General features: G+C 52.6%; 1 protein-coding gene across 1 annotated transcript; it reads right to left on the bottom strand.

The window, feature by feature from the left end:
* Positions 1-10,261: 10,261 nt before the first annotated feature.
* IL10 (interleukin 10) lies at positions 10,262-13,365 on the bottom strand. The gene is made up of 5 exons (XM_041460527.1): positions 13,201-13,365; positions 11,906-11,968; positions 11,486-11,638; positions 10,617-10,682; positions 10,262-10,354 (listed from the first exon to the last, which is right to left on the bottom strand). The coding sequence occupies exons 1-5, from the start codon at positions 13,363-13,365 to the stop codon at positions 10,262-10,264; spliced, it is 540 nt and encodes a 179-aa protein (XP_041316461.1).
* Positions 13,366-16,581: the final 3,216 nt, after the last annotated feature.

The following is a 16,581-nucleotide window of genomic DNA, read 5'->3' as shown; positions in this document are numbered from 1 at the left end:
GCATGCTGCTGTGGGGTGCTGTGGATGATGCTGTGGCACACGGGGCTGTGGGTGCCGGCAGGGGACAGACAGACAGACAGACAGGCAGAGGCTGCCCGCCTGGTGTCGGGCCTGCCGGGACTGTGCCCAGTCCCTGCTGTCACCCCGGGGCTGTGCCCTGTCCCTGCTGTCACCCCCGGGTGGGGTGATGTGGGGTGATGGAGGATGGTGGGGGTGCTGTGGAAACTGTGGATGGTGGTGTGGGGTGCTGTGGATGACGCTGGGGATGCTGCTGTGGGGTGCTGTGGATGATGCTGTGGGATGATGTGGGGTGATGTGGATGATACTGTGGATGCTGCTGTGGGGTGCTGTGGATGATGCTGTGGCACACGGGGCTGTGGGTGCCGGCAGGGGACAGACAGACAGACAGACAGGCAGAGGCTGCCCGCCTGGTGTCGGGCCCGCCGGGGCTGTGCCTTGTCCCCGTTGTCACCCCCGGGCTGTGCCCTGTCCCTGCTGTCACCCCGGGGCTGTGCCCGGTCCCTGCTGTCACCCCCAGGCTGTGCCTTGTCCCCGCTGTCACCCTGGGGCTGTGCCCTGTGCCCGCTGTCACCCCGGGGCTGTGCCCGGTCCCTGCTGTCACCCCGGGGCTGTGCCCTGCCGCTGCTGCAGGAGAGGAGGAGGGGGGAGGTCCCCAGGTGCCTTCCTCACCCTCCTCTCCTCCTGTGGTCCTGCCGCGCTCTGAGCATCCCTGCTGCGGGAGCAGAGCAGGGGAGCGGCTTTAAACTGGAAAAGAGCAGGGATAGATGGGATATTGGGCAGAAATCCTTCCCTGGGAGGGTGGCAGGGCCTGGCACAGGGTGCCCAGAGCAGCTGGGGCTGCCCCTGGATCCCTGGCAGTGCCCAGGGCCAGGCTGGACAGGGCTTGGAGCACTTGGGACAGTGGAAGGTGACCCTGCCATGGCAGGGGTGGCACTGGGTGTCTTTACGGTCCCTTCCCACCCAAACCAGTCCGTGCCTGTGTTCCTAAGCACAGAGGGGCTGCAGGGGATCCAACCCCACAGAGATGCTGCGAGGTGGGAGCAGCCGGAGGAGCTCCAGCCGCCTCCTCCAGCATCCCGTGCCAGGAGGAGCCCCTTGGGCAGCACCAGGGAGCTCATCCCTGCATGGCAGCAGGGAGCTCATCCCTGGCACTGCAGCAGGGAGCTCATCCCTGCATGGCAGCAGGGAGCTCATCCCTGGCCCTGCAGCAGGGAGCTCATCCCTGGCATGGCAGCAGGGAGCTCATCCCTGGCCCTGCCCCGGGCCGTGCTCGGTGCCCGCTGTGCTCAGGAGAGGAAGCGTGGCTGCTGCCGCCCGGCAGAGGTGTGAGACACCGGCAGAGGTGTGAAGCACGGGCAGCAGTTTCCATCCCCCGAGGTCTCGCGGGCTCGCGCAGGTTCCACGTTTTGGAAAAAAACAACAAAGATTCTCTAAACAAACGCGAGTCCTGGCAATGAACCCCAGCTTGCCTCGGGCGGGATGAGGTTCAGGCTCCTTTCGTTACAGAGATCCTGCTCTGGAAATTACGGTGCTCACTGACACAAACCTCAGCCACGGTGGGAAGAGCTGAAATGTGGCTTGAAATGTTTTCTGTGTGTGTTTGGGGAGGGAAGAGCAGAGCGGCACCCATGGCTGATTCCCCGCTCCGTTCCCCTCAGCTGGGCACTGGGATTGAAGCCAGCAGGGGACACCAGGTCTCCAGGATGGTCCTGGGGCTTCCCAGGATGTTCCTGAAGCTTTCCTGAATGGTCCTGGAGCTTCCCAGAATGGTCCTGAAACTTCCCAGGATGTTCCTGAAGCTTCCCAGGGTGGCTCTGAAGCTTTCCAGGGGTCCTGGAGCTTCCCAGAATGGTCCTGAAGCTTCCCAGGATGGTCCTGGAGCTTCCCAGGTTGGTTGTGGAGCTTCCCATGGTGATCCTGGAGCTTTCCAGGATGGTCCTGAAGCTTCCCACGGTGGTCCTGGAGCTTCCCAGGATAGTTCTGGAGCTTCCCAGGGTGGTCCTGGAGCTTCCCATGGTGGCCCTGGAGCTTCCCAGGGTGGTCCTGGAGCTTCCCAGGCTGGTTGTGGAGCTTCCCATGGTGATCCTGGATCTTTCCAGGATAGTTCTGGAGCTTCCCAGGGTGGTCCTGGAGCTTCCCATGGTGGCCCTGGAGCTTCCCAGGGTGGTCCTGGAGCTTCCCAGGCTTTCCTGAACATCCCCACCCCTGGAGAAGAAGGCTGCCCATGGTGTCACCCCCTCCACTGTCCCTCCCTCCCCAGCAGAATTGTCCCTCTGGAGGGGTTTTGGCCCCAGGCTCTCTCTTTCTGTCACAGCTTTCGGTGCCTGGGTGGATGAAACCCCGGGCTGCTTTCTGTGAAGCTGTTGATGCTAAGAGGAATAGCTGGGGCAGTGTGGGTGGGGGTGAGAACGGGCTTACTCACACGGGGCCGTGTTTTGTTGCTTTTAGGTTTGAAACCCGAATTTTGGGGCAGATCTGCTCACAGGGAGCTGTGAATGAATTGGCTGGAGAGCAGCGGAGAGGGCAGAGGAGAGGGGCTGGAATTCTGGGGGCTCTGTGCCCCCTGGGAGCAGGTAAGGATGGGAAAAGCAGCAGGGAGGAATCCAGTTTTGTGCTGGGGAAGGTGAGATGGATTCACACGTCGTGGCTGGAAGGAGATGAGATTCAAGGTCCCTTCCAGAATCATTCCGGGGTTCCATCACCTTTGGGAAAAACAACCCAAGGGCAGCCAGGATATAAAATCTTGGGTTGAGGACCAAAATCTTGGTCTGGGATCTGTGGGAGGTGATGGCCACAATTATTTGCAGGAGTCAGCTGCAGTGGGAACAGAGCATGGAAACCTGGGGGGACCTGTGACCTGCTGACTGCAAAGGAATTAGTGAACAATTCAGCGCAACATCTGAATTTTTTAGTAGTTAGTAGAAAAATAACCCCTCTCTCCTCACCCCACCTGCTTTATTTTTAGCAGCCAGCTTCCTGCTAAGGAAAAAAAAAATTAAAAAAAATATATTTCTTGCTTTTGAGGTGATTTTGATCAAAAGTCTGGCTCTGCTCCAGGCCAATCACTGGGGAGGGATGAATCACGAAGATCTCTGTTCTCATCTGTCCACACAAGAAGTGTCTGCTGCTCTTGCAAGGATGGGGGTGAAGCCCCTTCCTCCAGCCGTGGTTTGCTGTGCTCCCTTGGTGTTGGTCAACTCTGGACAGCCCCAGGAGGACAAAATGTGCTGCGGCTGGTGTGGATGTGCAGGAGGAAGGAGCGTTGTGCAATGGCACTGAGGAGCCCTCAGCTGGTTGCTGTTTCACTCCTGCCCTTTGTTTTGTGAGGATGGGGGTTATTTACCGTTTATTGCCCTAATTTACCTCTGAGGGTGGCTGTTTTTCCATGCCTGGGCTCTCAGGACTGGCAGAGCTGCGCTGCAGCCAGCTGCCTCCTTCTGTTGGCCAAGGAGGCTTTGGCTTGGTTGCCTTTCTGCCCTGGCTTGGTTTGTACCCTGGGAATAATTCCTGGTAAGCTGGACAACTCAAAAAGGCAAAAATTCTGTGCAAAATCAGCTGATGGCTGTATTTTTCTAAGGATTAAAGCAGGCACACAATAATTCCTGGTAAGCTGGACAACTCAAAAAGGCAAAAATTCTGCGCAAAATCAGCTGTATTTTTCTAAGGATTAGAGCAGGCACGTTGGGGGAATGTCAGGATTTCCTGGAGTGAGGCTTGGCCTGCTCATGGCTAAATATCTTAATGGACAGAAAAGGCTGGATTTCTGAAAATCCATTGGCATCAGCTTGTTCAGACCTGGGGCTGCAGGGATCCTGCTGAGGGCTGGCTGTAAAAGGACAGCTGGCGATGGAAATCTGGTGTAAAAAGCAGAAGAAGGAGATGTGATTTTCACTCAGAGTGAAGTTCTCTTCAGAAGTTGCTCCATCAAATTGTAACAGGTCCACAGGAATCCTGCTCTAGGCTTTTGCAGCGCCTTTTCCAACCAGGAAAGGCAAAGCTGTTCCTCAGTGCTCTGAAAATCAGAGCCAGCAGGTTGTGGAGAGAGTGTGTGAGATGTGCCAGTCACAGCAGCTGGGCTCAGCATTGCAAAAGAGTCAGGAAACCGAATTTCAGCTCGGAAAAAAGTAAATTTGGTGCTGCTGCCAGGAAAGGAACTTTGTAGTCCAGCTCTGGAGCAAAGGAGATGGTTTGGTTGCTTCAGGGTGTGATGAAATGGTGGAGAGACCCTGCCAAGAGGCCAAAGGCAACAGGTCACAAGGCAGAAAATGAGAACTGGTGATGTTAAACCTCTAAATCACCACCCCTGAGCAGCTGAGGTGTTCTCCCTGCACCGTGGGCTGGAATCTCCAGCTCCTTTTCCATTGGAAAGCCCAGAGAAGTCTCTGCTTGAAGCACCTGGAGTGGGGCAGGGATGGGGAGCAGTTCCACTCCCTCCCTCGCTCTGCACCACCCTCCAAGAGCCCCAGGAGGGGCAGTGCCTGTCCCATATCCATGTGTCCCACATGTTAGTTAATGTCACACAGGAGTGCACTGCTGGTTGGGATGGCACTCAGAAATGTCCCAGGATGCCATCTCTGTGCCCTCACCTTGCCACTGCTGCTGCCTGGGCTTTTGGTACCTAAAGGGGCTTGTCACATTCACATTTTCTGGAAAATCCCTTTGGCCAGGATTTTCTCCTGGGAAGCTGAGAAGCCTCAGAGAAAAAATGAAAACAATGATTATCTGATTTGATTCTCCTGTGTTTTGCTCATGTTTGGGGATTGTTTACCCACAGGTGGTTGTTTCATTGGGTTCTGCTGTGAGTTGTTTTGACTCTCTGGCCAATCAGTGCCAAGCTGTGTCAAGGCTACGAGTTTTCACTATTAGCTTTTTAGCCTTCTGTAAGTATCCTTTCTATATTATTTAGTATAGTTTAGTATAGTATTCTTTAATATAACACAGTATCATAAAATAATAAAATAGCCTTCTGAGAACATGGAGTCAGATGCATCATTGCTTCCTGCCATGGGGAACCCTGCAAATACAAGAGGGGCTTTTAATGAAGGTGAGGATGAACATCTCAGAGGAGCTTGTACAGGGGAAAATGGGTTTTAATTAAAACAGAGCGGATTTAGACTAGATATAAGGGAGAAACTTTTTAAAAGGAAGGTGGTAAAACATTGAAATAGGCTGCTGGGAGAGGTGGTGTCTGCTCTGTCCCTGGAAACATTCAAGGCCAGGTTGGATGTGGCTTGGAACAATCTGGGATAGTGGAAGGTGTCCTGGCCCATGGCACGAGGTGAGAACAATTTGATCAATAAAGTCCCTTCCAACCCAAACCATTCTGTGTTCAGGAGCCTCCCTGGGGATCAAGTTTGGATGGGAGTCCTCTGCGGAGCCCCAGGCTGTGTGAGGATGCAGCGACAGCACAGAGGGGACAGCGAGCAGTGCCTGCCCCTGGGGGTGCTGCCCCTGGGGGTGCTGCTCTCCCAGCCTGCCTGGGCTCCTCTTCTCTCAGCCCTGAGTCATTGTGAAACCCTCAGCTCTGGGGCTGCAGGGCTGCCAGGGGCTCAGCTGTGGCACGGCCCAGCCCTGTGCTGAGAACCTGCTGGGAACCTGCTGGGAACCTGCTGAGAACCTGCTGGGAACCTGCTGAGAACCTGCAGAGAACCTGCAGAGAACCTGGCACCTTGCTGAGAACCTGCTGGGAATCTGGTGAGAACCTGCTGGGAACCTGCAGGGAACCTGAAGAGACCCTGGCACCTTGCTGAGAACCTGGCACCTTGCTGAGAACCTGGTGAAAACCTGCAGGGAACCTGCTGGGAACATGCTGAGAATGTGGCACCTTGCTGAGGACCTGGCACCTTGCTGAGAACCTGCAGGGAAGGTCCGCACCACTCCCACCAGCCCCGCACAGTGTGCTGAGAACCTGGCACCTTGCTGAGGACCTGGCACCTTGCTGAGGACCTGCAGGGAAGGTCCCCACGGCTCCCACCGGCCCCGCACAGCCGCTGAGAACCTGCAGAGAACCTGGCACCTTGCTGAGAACCTGCTGAGAACCTGCAGACAACCTGCTGAGAACCTGCTGGGAGTCTGGTGAGAACCTGCTGGGAACCTGCTGGGAATCTGGCACCTTGCTGAGAACCTGCTGGGAACATGGTGAGAACCTGCTGAGAACCTGCAGGGAACCTGCTGAGAACCTGCTGAGAACCTGCTGAGAACCTGCAGGGAACCTGCTGGGAACCTGCTGAGAACCTGCTGAGAACCTGGCACCTTGCTGAGAACCTGCTGGGAATCTGGTGAGAACCTGCTGGGAACCTGCAGGGAACCTGAAGAGACCCTGGCACCTTGCTGAGAACCTGGCACCTTGCTGAGAACCTGCTGGGAATCTGGTGAGAACCTGCTGGGAACCTGCAGGGAACCTGAAGAGACCCTGGCACCTTGCTGAGAACCTGGCACCTTGCTGAGGACCTGGCACCTTGCTGAGGACCTGCAGGGAAGGTCCCCACGGCTCCCACCGGCCCCGCACAGCCCCTGCCCTGTCTGCCAGCCAGCCTGGAGGACTGTGTGGCCTTGCTTGCCCCATAACCACCATTCATCTGTTCTTTTTCTGCTCTGAGCAGGCTCTGGCAGCAGCAGGGATGGGGCAAGGCTTCTGCCAGGTTGGTGGGGCAGGATTGAATCCCTTCCTCCCTGGGATGCTCCTGCTGGGATGAACCCCCATTGCCGGTGGGGGAACCCCAGGGTCTGGCCTCATTTCTCTTCACAGAAAAAAGCAAGGCACAACTTCCCAAGGATGTTTTCTGGGAACTGCAGCCAGGAACCTCAGAGAAATTAAAAACAATTCTCACCTCAGTTGCTGCTCCTCTTGTTGTGCTCACGTGGAATGTGTTCTGGAGATTGTCTACCTGAGGTGACCAACTGCATCCACGTGTGTGTGTCAGGACTGTCGGGAGACAGTCACGAGGTTTTGTGGAGTTGGGTGCTTGTGCAGTTTCAGTGTAGATGTAGTGTAATATGGTGTAATATAGTATAATAAAGTAATTAATTATCATGGAGTCAGATGCATCATTCTTCCTGCTCGGGGGCACCTTGCTTTTACAATATGGGGGTTTAGTACAGGGGAGCTGGGGTTAAAATAAATGCTGAAATCACCTTTAGTACCCCTGGCTTTAGGCCTTTCTTTTTATTATAATAAATGCTGAAATCACTTTATTACCGGGAGTGTGGTCCCGTTTTTAGCACCCAGCTCTGGTAATTACTCAGCCATTCCTTCAGAGGGAAGGAATTGGCAGCTCTGCAAAGTCAGGGCTGTGCCCTCCACTCCCCTCCGTGACCTACGTGCCCAGCTGGGGTTCTCAGCCCTGTTTTTGTTGCTCCCCCTGGCCTCTTTCACGGCAAAAGCCCCAATTTCAGTCACGTGCTGCCAAAATCTAGGACACAGAGAGGCAGGAGCTGCGTGGGCCTGAGTGGTGCAGCCAGTTTGAGTTAAATAACAAGTGTTAAAACTACAACCACAACAAAATGAGGAAAGTTCTGAAAGCTTTGCAATTCAAATGGAGTTACAGCAGAGTTTACTTGTTTTAATTTTGCCCCTTTTGTGCTTAAGGTCCCTCATTTCACCTCAAGGCTTGTCCCTGGGCTTTGTGGCACCCTGGGAGGCTGAAGGGTCTTGCTCATCTTCCTCGTGACAAGAAACAATTTTTTTCACTGTTCCGAGGGAGGTTTGGTTCCTCAGTCCCAGCACATGACAGGAGGTGTCTGTCTGTCTGTCCTGCTGTGCTCAGGACACACTTCCACCCTGGTGTTCATCTGGGATTTGCCCTCCTCATGCTGGCCAACAGGAGATGATGAAGAAAGTTAATTGCTTCCCTGGCAGCAAGTACAGCACAGGGCTTTAAGGAAAGTGTCTAAAGAGAGAAAAAGCAGAAGCAGAAGCAGCAGCAGAAAGCTCCGAGGCAGCCCCAGGTGGAGATGCAGAATTTGAGCTGAGTGGAGAGCAGGAGCAGCGAGGTCAGGAGGTGATTGAGGCTCTCAGTTCTGGGGCTGCTGAGCAGGCAGCGCTCTCAGGGGGAGGACACCCAGCAAGGAAACCCAACTTCTGTGGGATAACAAAACCAGAAACCACCACCTTTGATCTCTGCCACGGCTTCGTGCTCTTACTGTAACACCCAGACTGCCACTGAGATTGGCAGGAACTGCATCAGCACCGGGGCTAAGGAGCCCTGCTGGGGCTCACAGCAGCTTTTGGGGAGGCAGGAGGAGCAAAAAGCTGGGTTTGTGGTGGTTTTTTTCTCCCCAAACACTGATGTTTTGGGCTTAGTTGATGCTGGACCTGAGGGATCTGCAGAGCTGCTGCCCACACCCAGCACAGGTCAGGTGCAGCCTGGAGGGATGCTGGGTGATGCTGGTGCCAGGATTCCAGCTGGAATTAGGTCACCTGGATGACTTGTGGTGATGCCCTGGATCTCCCAGCTCTCCAAGCTGCCATTTGGGCTTTTCCCCTGTTTTGTTTTGTTTTTAAAGCAGTGCATCCTGTGGACAGAGCTCCAGCACTGGGAAATGCTGCTGGAGCATTGCACGATTGATGGGATTGCTCCTCCCCTGGTGTTCCCCTGCTCTAAGGGATCAATACCAGGAATTTGGTGAGAAATTTGCTTTTAAATGTGGTGGCCTCGGGTTTTCTCACTTCTCTGGTGTTAACACAAGCAAGGTGTCCCTGAGGGTCCTTCCCACCTGGCTCTGTGCCTGCTGGGCTCTGTCCCAGCCTGGTGACACTGGTGACACCGGGCTGGAGCTGATTGACAGCCCTGCTAAGAGCCCACAAGGACAGGACAGAGGCTGCCTTCATTAGAGAGTCTTTATTAGCAAAAATAAAGGATTTCTTATCATATCATTTCAGATAAATAGGTGGCAGTTCACCCAGTGACAGAAGCCGTGCTGATGTTGTCCTTGGCTCCAGGGCTGTCCTTGCTTCTCCCACGACATCGAAGGCGTTTGGAGGGAAACACAAGCTCAGAATTGGCTCAACGGGAGCTTAATGTGCTTTGTAAGAAGCTTAATTTAAGTTTTACAGTCTTTGGCTGCCCTTGAGCCTGAGCTTTCAGCAGGAGGAGCGACCCATGGAGCAGCATTCCTGCCCTGCTCTGGAATATCCAATTTTCATGCAGGCAATCCCCTGCTGCCACCAGAAATGTCCACACAGAATAAATCCCATATAAATAACCTCTCCTCAGCTGGGTCTTGCACAGCAAACATCAAACTGGCAGTGTTTCATCAGCTGGGGGCCTTTAAACTTCTAAATATTAGAAGTAAAAGCCTCTCCTGGGGTTGTGGCATTTTCCTCTGGCTCAGGGTCCACCGGGGTGAGGAGGAAGCTGAGCCCTAAAATCAGCCACTTTTGGGGGCACTGAAGCTGCTCCCAGTGCTGGTGGGGGTCCAAAATCCATTCCCAGCAGTGCTGGGAGCAGCCCCACGGATTTGAATGCAAATTACCCTAGCCACCTTAAAATGGTGGTTAATTAATTATCTTCTAACTTCTAAAAGAAAACGAACAGCAGTAAAACAGTGAGGAAAACCCAGTCAGAGACTGGAAAACAGTAAGGTTAACTTTGGAAAGTGCAGGGTTCCAGCAGCTCTGGAAGGCAGATAGTGAGCAATATTTAAGCCAAGTTCTATTAGAACCAAACGTTTCATTCCTATTATTATTTTTTTTAAAATTAGTCTGGACTAATCTACAGGCTGAAGTCTAAAGTGGAGTCAGCCAAGCTGTTGCTGTGGCTTTTTCTCCTCCTAAACATAAAACCAGCTGATTGCATAAATAAACAGAGATATAGGATATGAGGAGAGGGTCATTTGCCTCAAATGAAATTTTGTTGAACTCGGAGCTGGCCTTGCTCCTAATTCACACGGGATAAGCTCAGCTCATTGTCTGCCCTCCAGAAAAACACTGTTTTGGATGTTTTGAAGCTATGAATAAAAGAGCACTATGATAAACAATATTAAAATATTGAACAATAAATAGTAATTTACAAGCTCATCACTCCTTTCTTCAAAACATACTGTAAACATCAACACTGAGGTATTAGAAGTAATAAATAATAAATTCAACTATTACAAAAATAGCTCTTAAATACAATATTAAGCTGGAAGTTATTGTAACTCTTAACCTGAACCTTGAGATAACTTAATTTGAGCTCTTGCAGCCTGAAGTGATTTTTAAACAGGATTTGGTGTGGAAAATGCAGACCCAGGGGTGCTCTCAGCTCCTTCTCTTCATTGTTAAATACTTTTCAATGTAGTTGATGAAGATGTCAAACTCTCCCATGGCCTTGTAGATTCCATTCTTCTTCATCTGCAGGGAAAGCCAGGGGTGTTCAGTGTGGCTGGCACAGATATGTGATGTCCAATGCCTGGACAAATTCTCATTCCATGGGCACCTCCAGCTTCTCTGCCCAATCCCCTGGGAATTCCAGAATTCCCACCCTTGCTCCAGAATTCCCACCAGATTCTTGCTCTCTGCTGCAAGAATTTGTGTGATTCCAGACTTTTTTTGGGTTTTGCTCCCCCTCTGAGCCTCTGCCCTGCCGTGGCAGCAGCTTCCCCCCTTTCCTTACCCTGCTGAAGGTCTCCTTGACGTGCTTCATGCTCCTGCTCCTCTCCTCACAGGTGAAAAATCTGTGCTGCAAAGGGACACCAGCACGGCCTCAGCCCCAAGAGTCCCTCCCCAGGGCTCTGCTGGTGGCTGTCCCCTCCTCCTGTCCCTTGTCACTGCTGCTCCCCACCTTCCCTGCCCTGTGTGCCCGCAGGGGCAGCAATTCCAGCTGGCTGGCACCGTGCCCTGCTGGAAGGAGCCTGGAGTGACCCAGCCCGGGCTCCCAGCCTGTCCCCAGCCCTGTGTCCCTGCTGCCAGTCCCTGGGGACAGCAGCTCCCTGTGTGGGACAGGGTTTGTCCCACCTGTCCCCATGCTGGGCTCATGGCCACGCCGGGAATGATTTCAGCAGCTCCAGCATCCAGGTAAGGGACAGATCCCCTCCTGGCCTCCCTTTGTGTCTGCAGCCAGGCTGGTGCAGGGCTGGCTGCACCATCATCCCTGAACTGCTGTGAGCACAAACCCCATCCTGGACCCCTGGACCCCACAAACCCCATCCTGAACCCCACAAACCCCATCCTGGACCGCTGGACCCCACAAACCCCATCCTGGACCCCACAAACCCCATCCTGGACCCCACAAACCCTGCCTGCCTGGACCCCTGGATCCCACAAATCCCATCCTGAACCCCACAAATCCTGCCTGCCTGGACCCCTGGATCCCACAAACCCCATCCTGGACCCCTGGACCCCACAAACCCCATCGTGGACCCCAAAAATCCCATCCTGGACCCCACAAACCCTGCCTGCCTGGACCCCTGCTCCTCCACCCCACGCCACGCCCGCAGCTGCCCTGCTCCCAGCAGTGTCCCCGTGCTGCTGAGCCCCACTCACACAGCGTCTCATCATGGCTCTCAGGCTGAGCAGGAGGTTGCCCAGGTCGCCCATGCTGTGCTGGTGCTGGGTGCTGCTCCTCATGGCGCCGGGCAGCACCTCGTCCACGTAGAACCCCATCATCTCCGACACCGACTGGCAGCCGAGGCTCCCCTGGGGACACGAGGGGAACCTGCTTGGGGATGGCCACCAGCACCAGGGCTGGGTTTGTCCAAACCAGAGCAGGGTGTGGGAGCCACGCTGGCCACGGGGCAACCTCGTGCCAGCCCTGCCACAGCCACACGTGGCCCTGCAGGGTGGCAGGGCCAGCCTGGTGTGGCAGCAGCACATGTCCCCCTTTCCAGGTGGCTTTCCTTCTAATGAAACGCCTGCCCCAGGATGGGGAAGGAGGAGGAACCCACAAGGGAATGAGATTCTTACCTTGATTTCCTCCAGCAGGTCGGAGCTGAGCAGCTGGATGCTGAGGTCGTCATCTTGTGATTGCTGGGGGAGGATGGAATTGAAAAATGAGCTTTTCACTCTTTCCATTTCCTAACAAATGATCCTTCCCTTGTTTGCATTTAGGGTCTCCCTGCAGCAGAGGCAAAGGGCACCCAGTGCAGGTGTGGGCAGAGCACGGTGGCACCAGGCAGAGGGGTCACTGCTCCACAACCTGGCAGCACAAGGACTGCTGGGTCAGGCCAGCAAGAAAATTAAATCACAGCCTTTGGTGCCACTGGGCTTGTCCAAGTGAAACTCCTCGGGCTGAGCTGCAGGGGTGGTGCTGTCTGAGGGTGCTGCTGCAGCCTGCAAAGCTCTCCAGAGGGGTGACAGAGCCCTGGCAGCCCCTGGCAGCCCCCCAGCCTCTCTGCCAGGGCAGCAGGGCTCCATCCCCCTGGTGTGGCTGCCCCTGTTGAGGGGAAAATGGGAGTTTGTTGTCGTGGCTCCAGCTGCAGTGGGGTGAGCTGGCACCACTCAAAGAATTAAAGCCTCAAAAGCTGTCTTGAGAGGTTCAAAATATTCCTTCCCAGCATTATCTGGGGGATTCACAGCCAGCTAAACATCTAAAATCTTGGCTGTGCTCATTTGATAACACAAGCCATGACACAAGCTTGAGATTTGATCTGGAGAATTATTATTAGCTTGATTGCTAAAACACATTGACATGGACTAAAACAGCAACAGGGCTGTGACCAAGCACCTCCATCAGCCACAGCAGATGCTCTGAGGGCGTTGGGAGCTGTTTGCTCAGCAGCCCTGAGGCTCCTGAGATGCAGGACAGGGACCTTGCAGAGGCACCAGTGCAGGTGTTGTGCTCCACCCCTCATAAAACACCCTGTGCAGGTTTTGTTGCTCTTTCAAAGAAAAAAAAATCTGCAGCAGAAGATTTCCCTTTTCACCTGGCACTGACTTCTGCAAGGCTGGACCTGGTTGCCCTGAAGAAAAAACGATTTCCTTCCTAATAATTCAGTGATTAACTTGGTTTGCAATATTTCGGGGGAAGCTTGGTTAGAAAGGTTTGCAGAGGTTCATTGTGAAACCTCGAGTTCATTGTTAATGAAAAAAATAGGAAGAAAAGCCTGACAGATTTTCTCTCAGTGAGCAACAAAACCGAGCTGCTCTTAACACAACCCAGCCAAATCATTTCTGCTGGGTGGAAACTCTTCCCCCTCCTCCAGATCCCAGAACTTTGCAGAAGAAAGGTAAAAACCAGAAGAGAAAATGACGATACTTACAAAATAATCCTTAATTTCCTCAAACTTGAGCCGGAGCTCTTTGAGCCTGGCGGGCAGGAGCTCGGGGAAGCGGAGGCAGGAGGGCTGGGCGCGGGCGGGCGCGGTGCCCAGCAGCAGCAGCAGCAGCAGGGTGGGCACGGCTGTGCCCCTGCAGCAGGTCCTCATGCTGTGGGGCAGGGCTGCTCCCCTCTGCTGCACCTCTGGGCTGGATCCCCCAGGAGGCTACAAAGCAGATCTGCAGCTTTCACCTTGATGGAGCCCCTAATTTATACATCACTCCATTTCCTCTCCCCATTTCCTGACGAGCAATATTGGGGTTTTAAGTCAGTATTAAGCCCAAATGTCACTTGGGTTTCCCGTCAACTTGGGTTTCCTGTCCTCTCCTCACACCCCATCAATTTTTTTGTGCTTAGACTCTGCATTTTTTTTTTTACATTGCTTGTTTCTTGTAAATTTAGCTGTGGCTGAGGAGGAAAGCTGCAGAGACACACAAAGAAGCCAAAGTTCTGTGTGATGTTCATTTATTCTCACAGTTCCATTTTTTATTTTTAGATCAATGTTATATTGTTAGGGGAAAAAAAAAAGTGTTGCTACTTTTAAATCTCAGTATCAAACCTGCAGAGAGCATCACTCAGCAGAATTGCTTTTCATGAACTGTACAAATTCTCTGTCTCTTCCTTTGGCTTTCTAATCTGCAAACACACATCATCACCTGAAATCTTCATTTTTAATTTATTTGGGTTTTTTTTTTTTCCAGTTAATGCACATGTCAGCTGAAGCCAATGTGAATTTTCACTGCTCAGCAAGCTCAGTTTGTGCTCCCAAATATCAGCTGGATGCCAAGTGGATCCCAGGGGAGGATCCCAGCCCTGCTCTGGTCCCTCGTGGATCCTCCAGGGCAGAATCAGGATTTGTGCCACTACTTTGATGCCTGGTGTTAAAGTGCCTGAGCAGGTCATAAAAATCCATTTTCCAGGCTTTTAAATCTGATTTTGTTTCCTAGAAATGGACAGCAGCCCCATCCAAGCATCAGCATGTCCTATCTTAGCTGGGACTTATTGTCCCAGCTGTGATAAAATTGTCCCTTTGGAGCCACAGAGAATTCCTGTGACGTCTCCCCATTTTCCGTTTCCCTCTCTTTTCTCCTCTCTTTCTATATCTATTTTAGCCCACACCCCCTGCTTCCTTGGGATAAAGATTTCACTTATTTATTCAGGAATTTGGCATACAAGAAAGTGAGAGCGGAGATAAATTTGGCTTTTCTGAAATCAGGGGATTTTCTTTGAAATCCCTCATGTTATTTTAAAAGAACTCATTCTTCCCAGTAGGGAAGCCTTCCTCCATTAGGGAACAAATCCCTTAAATTCTCATCTTCTTCATCACACTGATCTTCTTTGAAGTTGAATTTGTGAACTTCTGAGAGGGAATTTATTGCTGGAAAAATGCAAAGTATTGTTTGTTCCTGCATACTGAGAGTTTTTCCACTTTATTTTTAGCAGCAGGAGAGAGGAATGGTTGGCATGCACACGTGTAAGAGCAAAGGGGATGAAGCACCAGCAACTGGAGAGCCTGAGGCAGGGAAAGTGTAGGATTTTGTGATTTGTTTTCCTGTTTTCTGTTGGTGTTGCCTCTTCCAGAGGTGATGGGGAAGCTGCTCCTGGGGGATCATTGCAGGGACATCAGTGCAGCTGAGTCATGGCCATGATTTGGGTCATGTTTTTGGTGACCCATTTTTGTTCCCCTGCTCTAAATCAGCTGTGGGGTTTTTCCTCTTGACTGTCAGCAGAATCCATCCGAGAGGAGAAGGGCTGAAAGCTCGGACAAAATTAGTCTTAAATTCAATTCCCACAGGAAGAATCCCACCTTTCCCTGGGATCTCACACATGTTTTTGCTTCTTTTGCATTAACTTGAACCTGCCAGGGCTCAATAAATCTTCAGTGCCAAGACCTGGATGGCTGCTGAGGCTTCATCAGGGCTGATGTGTGAGGTTGTGAGGCTGGTTTATGTACTCCTGGATCCTCAGATCCTGGAGCTAATCCCACTCACTTTGGGGAAGGATGCAGCCCCAGGCTCTCCCCTGCAGTGGAAGTGCTGCTCAGCCTCAGCTGTGGGTTTAGGAGCTGGTGTTTTTATGGGGTACAAAGAATATTTAGTACTGGAAGGCTCTTCCCAGGGAGGTGGTGGAATCAGCATCTCTGGATGTGTTTAAAAAAAGGCTGGACATGGCACTTGGGGCTATAGCCTAGTTGAGGCGCTAGGGCAGAGGTTGGACTTGATGATCTTAGACGTCTCTTCCAACCTCATGATTCTGTGATTCTGTGATTCTACCCCACCTCCCACAAGCTTCTGACAGCGGCGAGTTCATCAGAAAGAGCAGGGCAGCAAATGCTGATTCTGCACTGGAACAGAGGTTCGTGGGCAAACGCAATCTCCTACAATGTGCCGTGAGGAAAGGCTGGTCCTGGACATGGTCTGGGCAGGGTTTGGGGTCAGACATCCTCAGGGTCCATCACTGGAGCAGGGTGGCACCTCACCCTGATGATTGAAGGGCCTTTTCTTATCTTGGCATGGTTTGATGTGACAAATTTTTACTTTTATTTGCCTTCTTGGTCTCTGCACTGCTTTTGGACAGAGGGACATTGTGTAGCACCATCCCTGGAGGGGTTTCACCATCCCTGCAGGGGTTTCACCATCTCTGGAGGTGTCCAAGGAATGCCTGGACATGGCATTCAGTGCTCTGGTCTGGTGACAAGGCAGGGGTCAGTCACAGGTCGGACCCCTGGAGGGGTTTCACCATCCCTGCAGGGGTTTCACCATCTCTGGAGGTGTCCAAGGAATGCCTGGACGTGGCATTCAGTGCTCTGGTCTGGTGACGAGGCAGGGGTCAGTCACAGGTTGGACTGATGATCTCAGAGGTCTTTTCCAGCCTCAGTGATTTGTGATTCTGTGATTTTCTGCACGATCTATTCTAGACGTAACTTGCAGTATCCCCTCCATTTCCAGGCTGTCAGAGTGGTGTTGTTCTTTCTCTCCTTTTCAGAAATTCCCCATTTCTCATCCCTCCAGATCTGGATGTCTGCTGCCAGTGACGCTCATGGGGGAAGTAGGGACTTGGTGGCCTTTCCTTCACCCCGTGTTTGAAGGGATGGCACTGCTCTCTCAGCAGCCCAGTGCTGATGACTAACAGTTCCTGATGAAGAACCAAGTGCTCTGCTTTGTGTTTTTTTTCAAGATTTTTTCCTGCTGGCAAGGCATGACGTTGGATATTTCAAATATGGAAACCTGGTCAGAACTCGTGGCGTGACTCACGTCGGCCTCAACAGGTAAATCCCAAATTGCTCTTTGGAAATTTAACCAATGTCACCGGTTTGTCTTGTCCA

This window comes from Pyrgilauda ruficollis, unplaced genomic scaffold (assembly GCF_017590135.1).
Source record: "Pyrgilauda ruficollis isolate IOZ18807 unplaced genomic scaffold, ASM1759013v1 scaffold144, whole genome shotgun sequence".
NCBI classification, from domain to species: Eukaryota; Metazoa; Chordata; class Aves; order Passeriformes; family Passeridae; genus Pyrgilauda; species Pyrgilauda ruficollis.
Note: the sequence above shows the minus strand (reverse complement) of the source record. Positions and strands in the feature narration are given on the sequence as shown.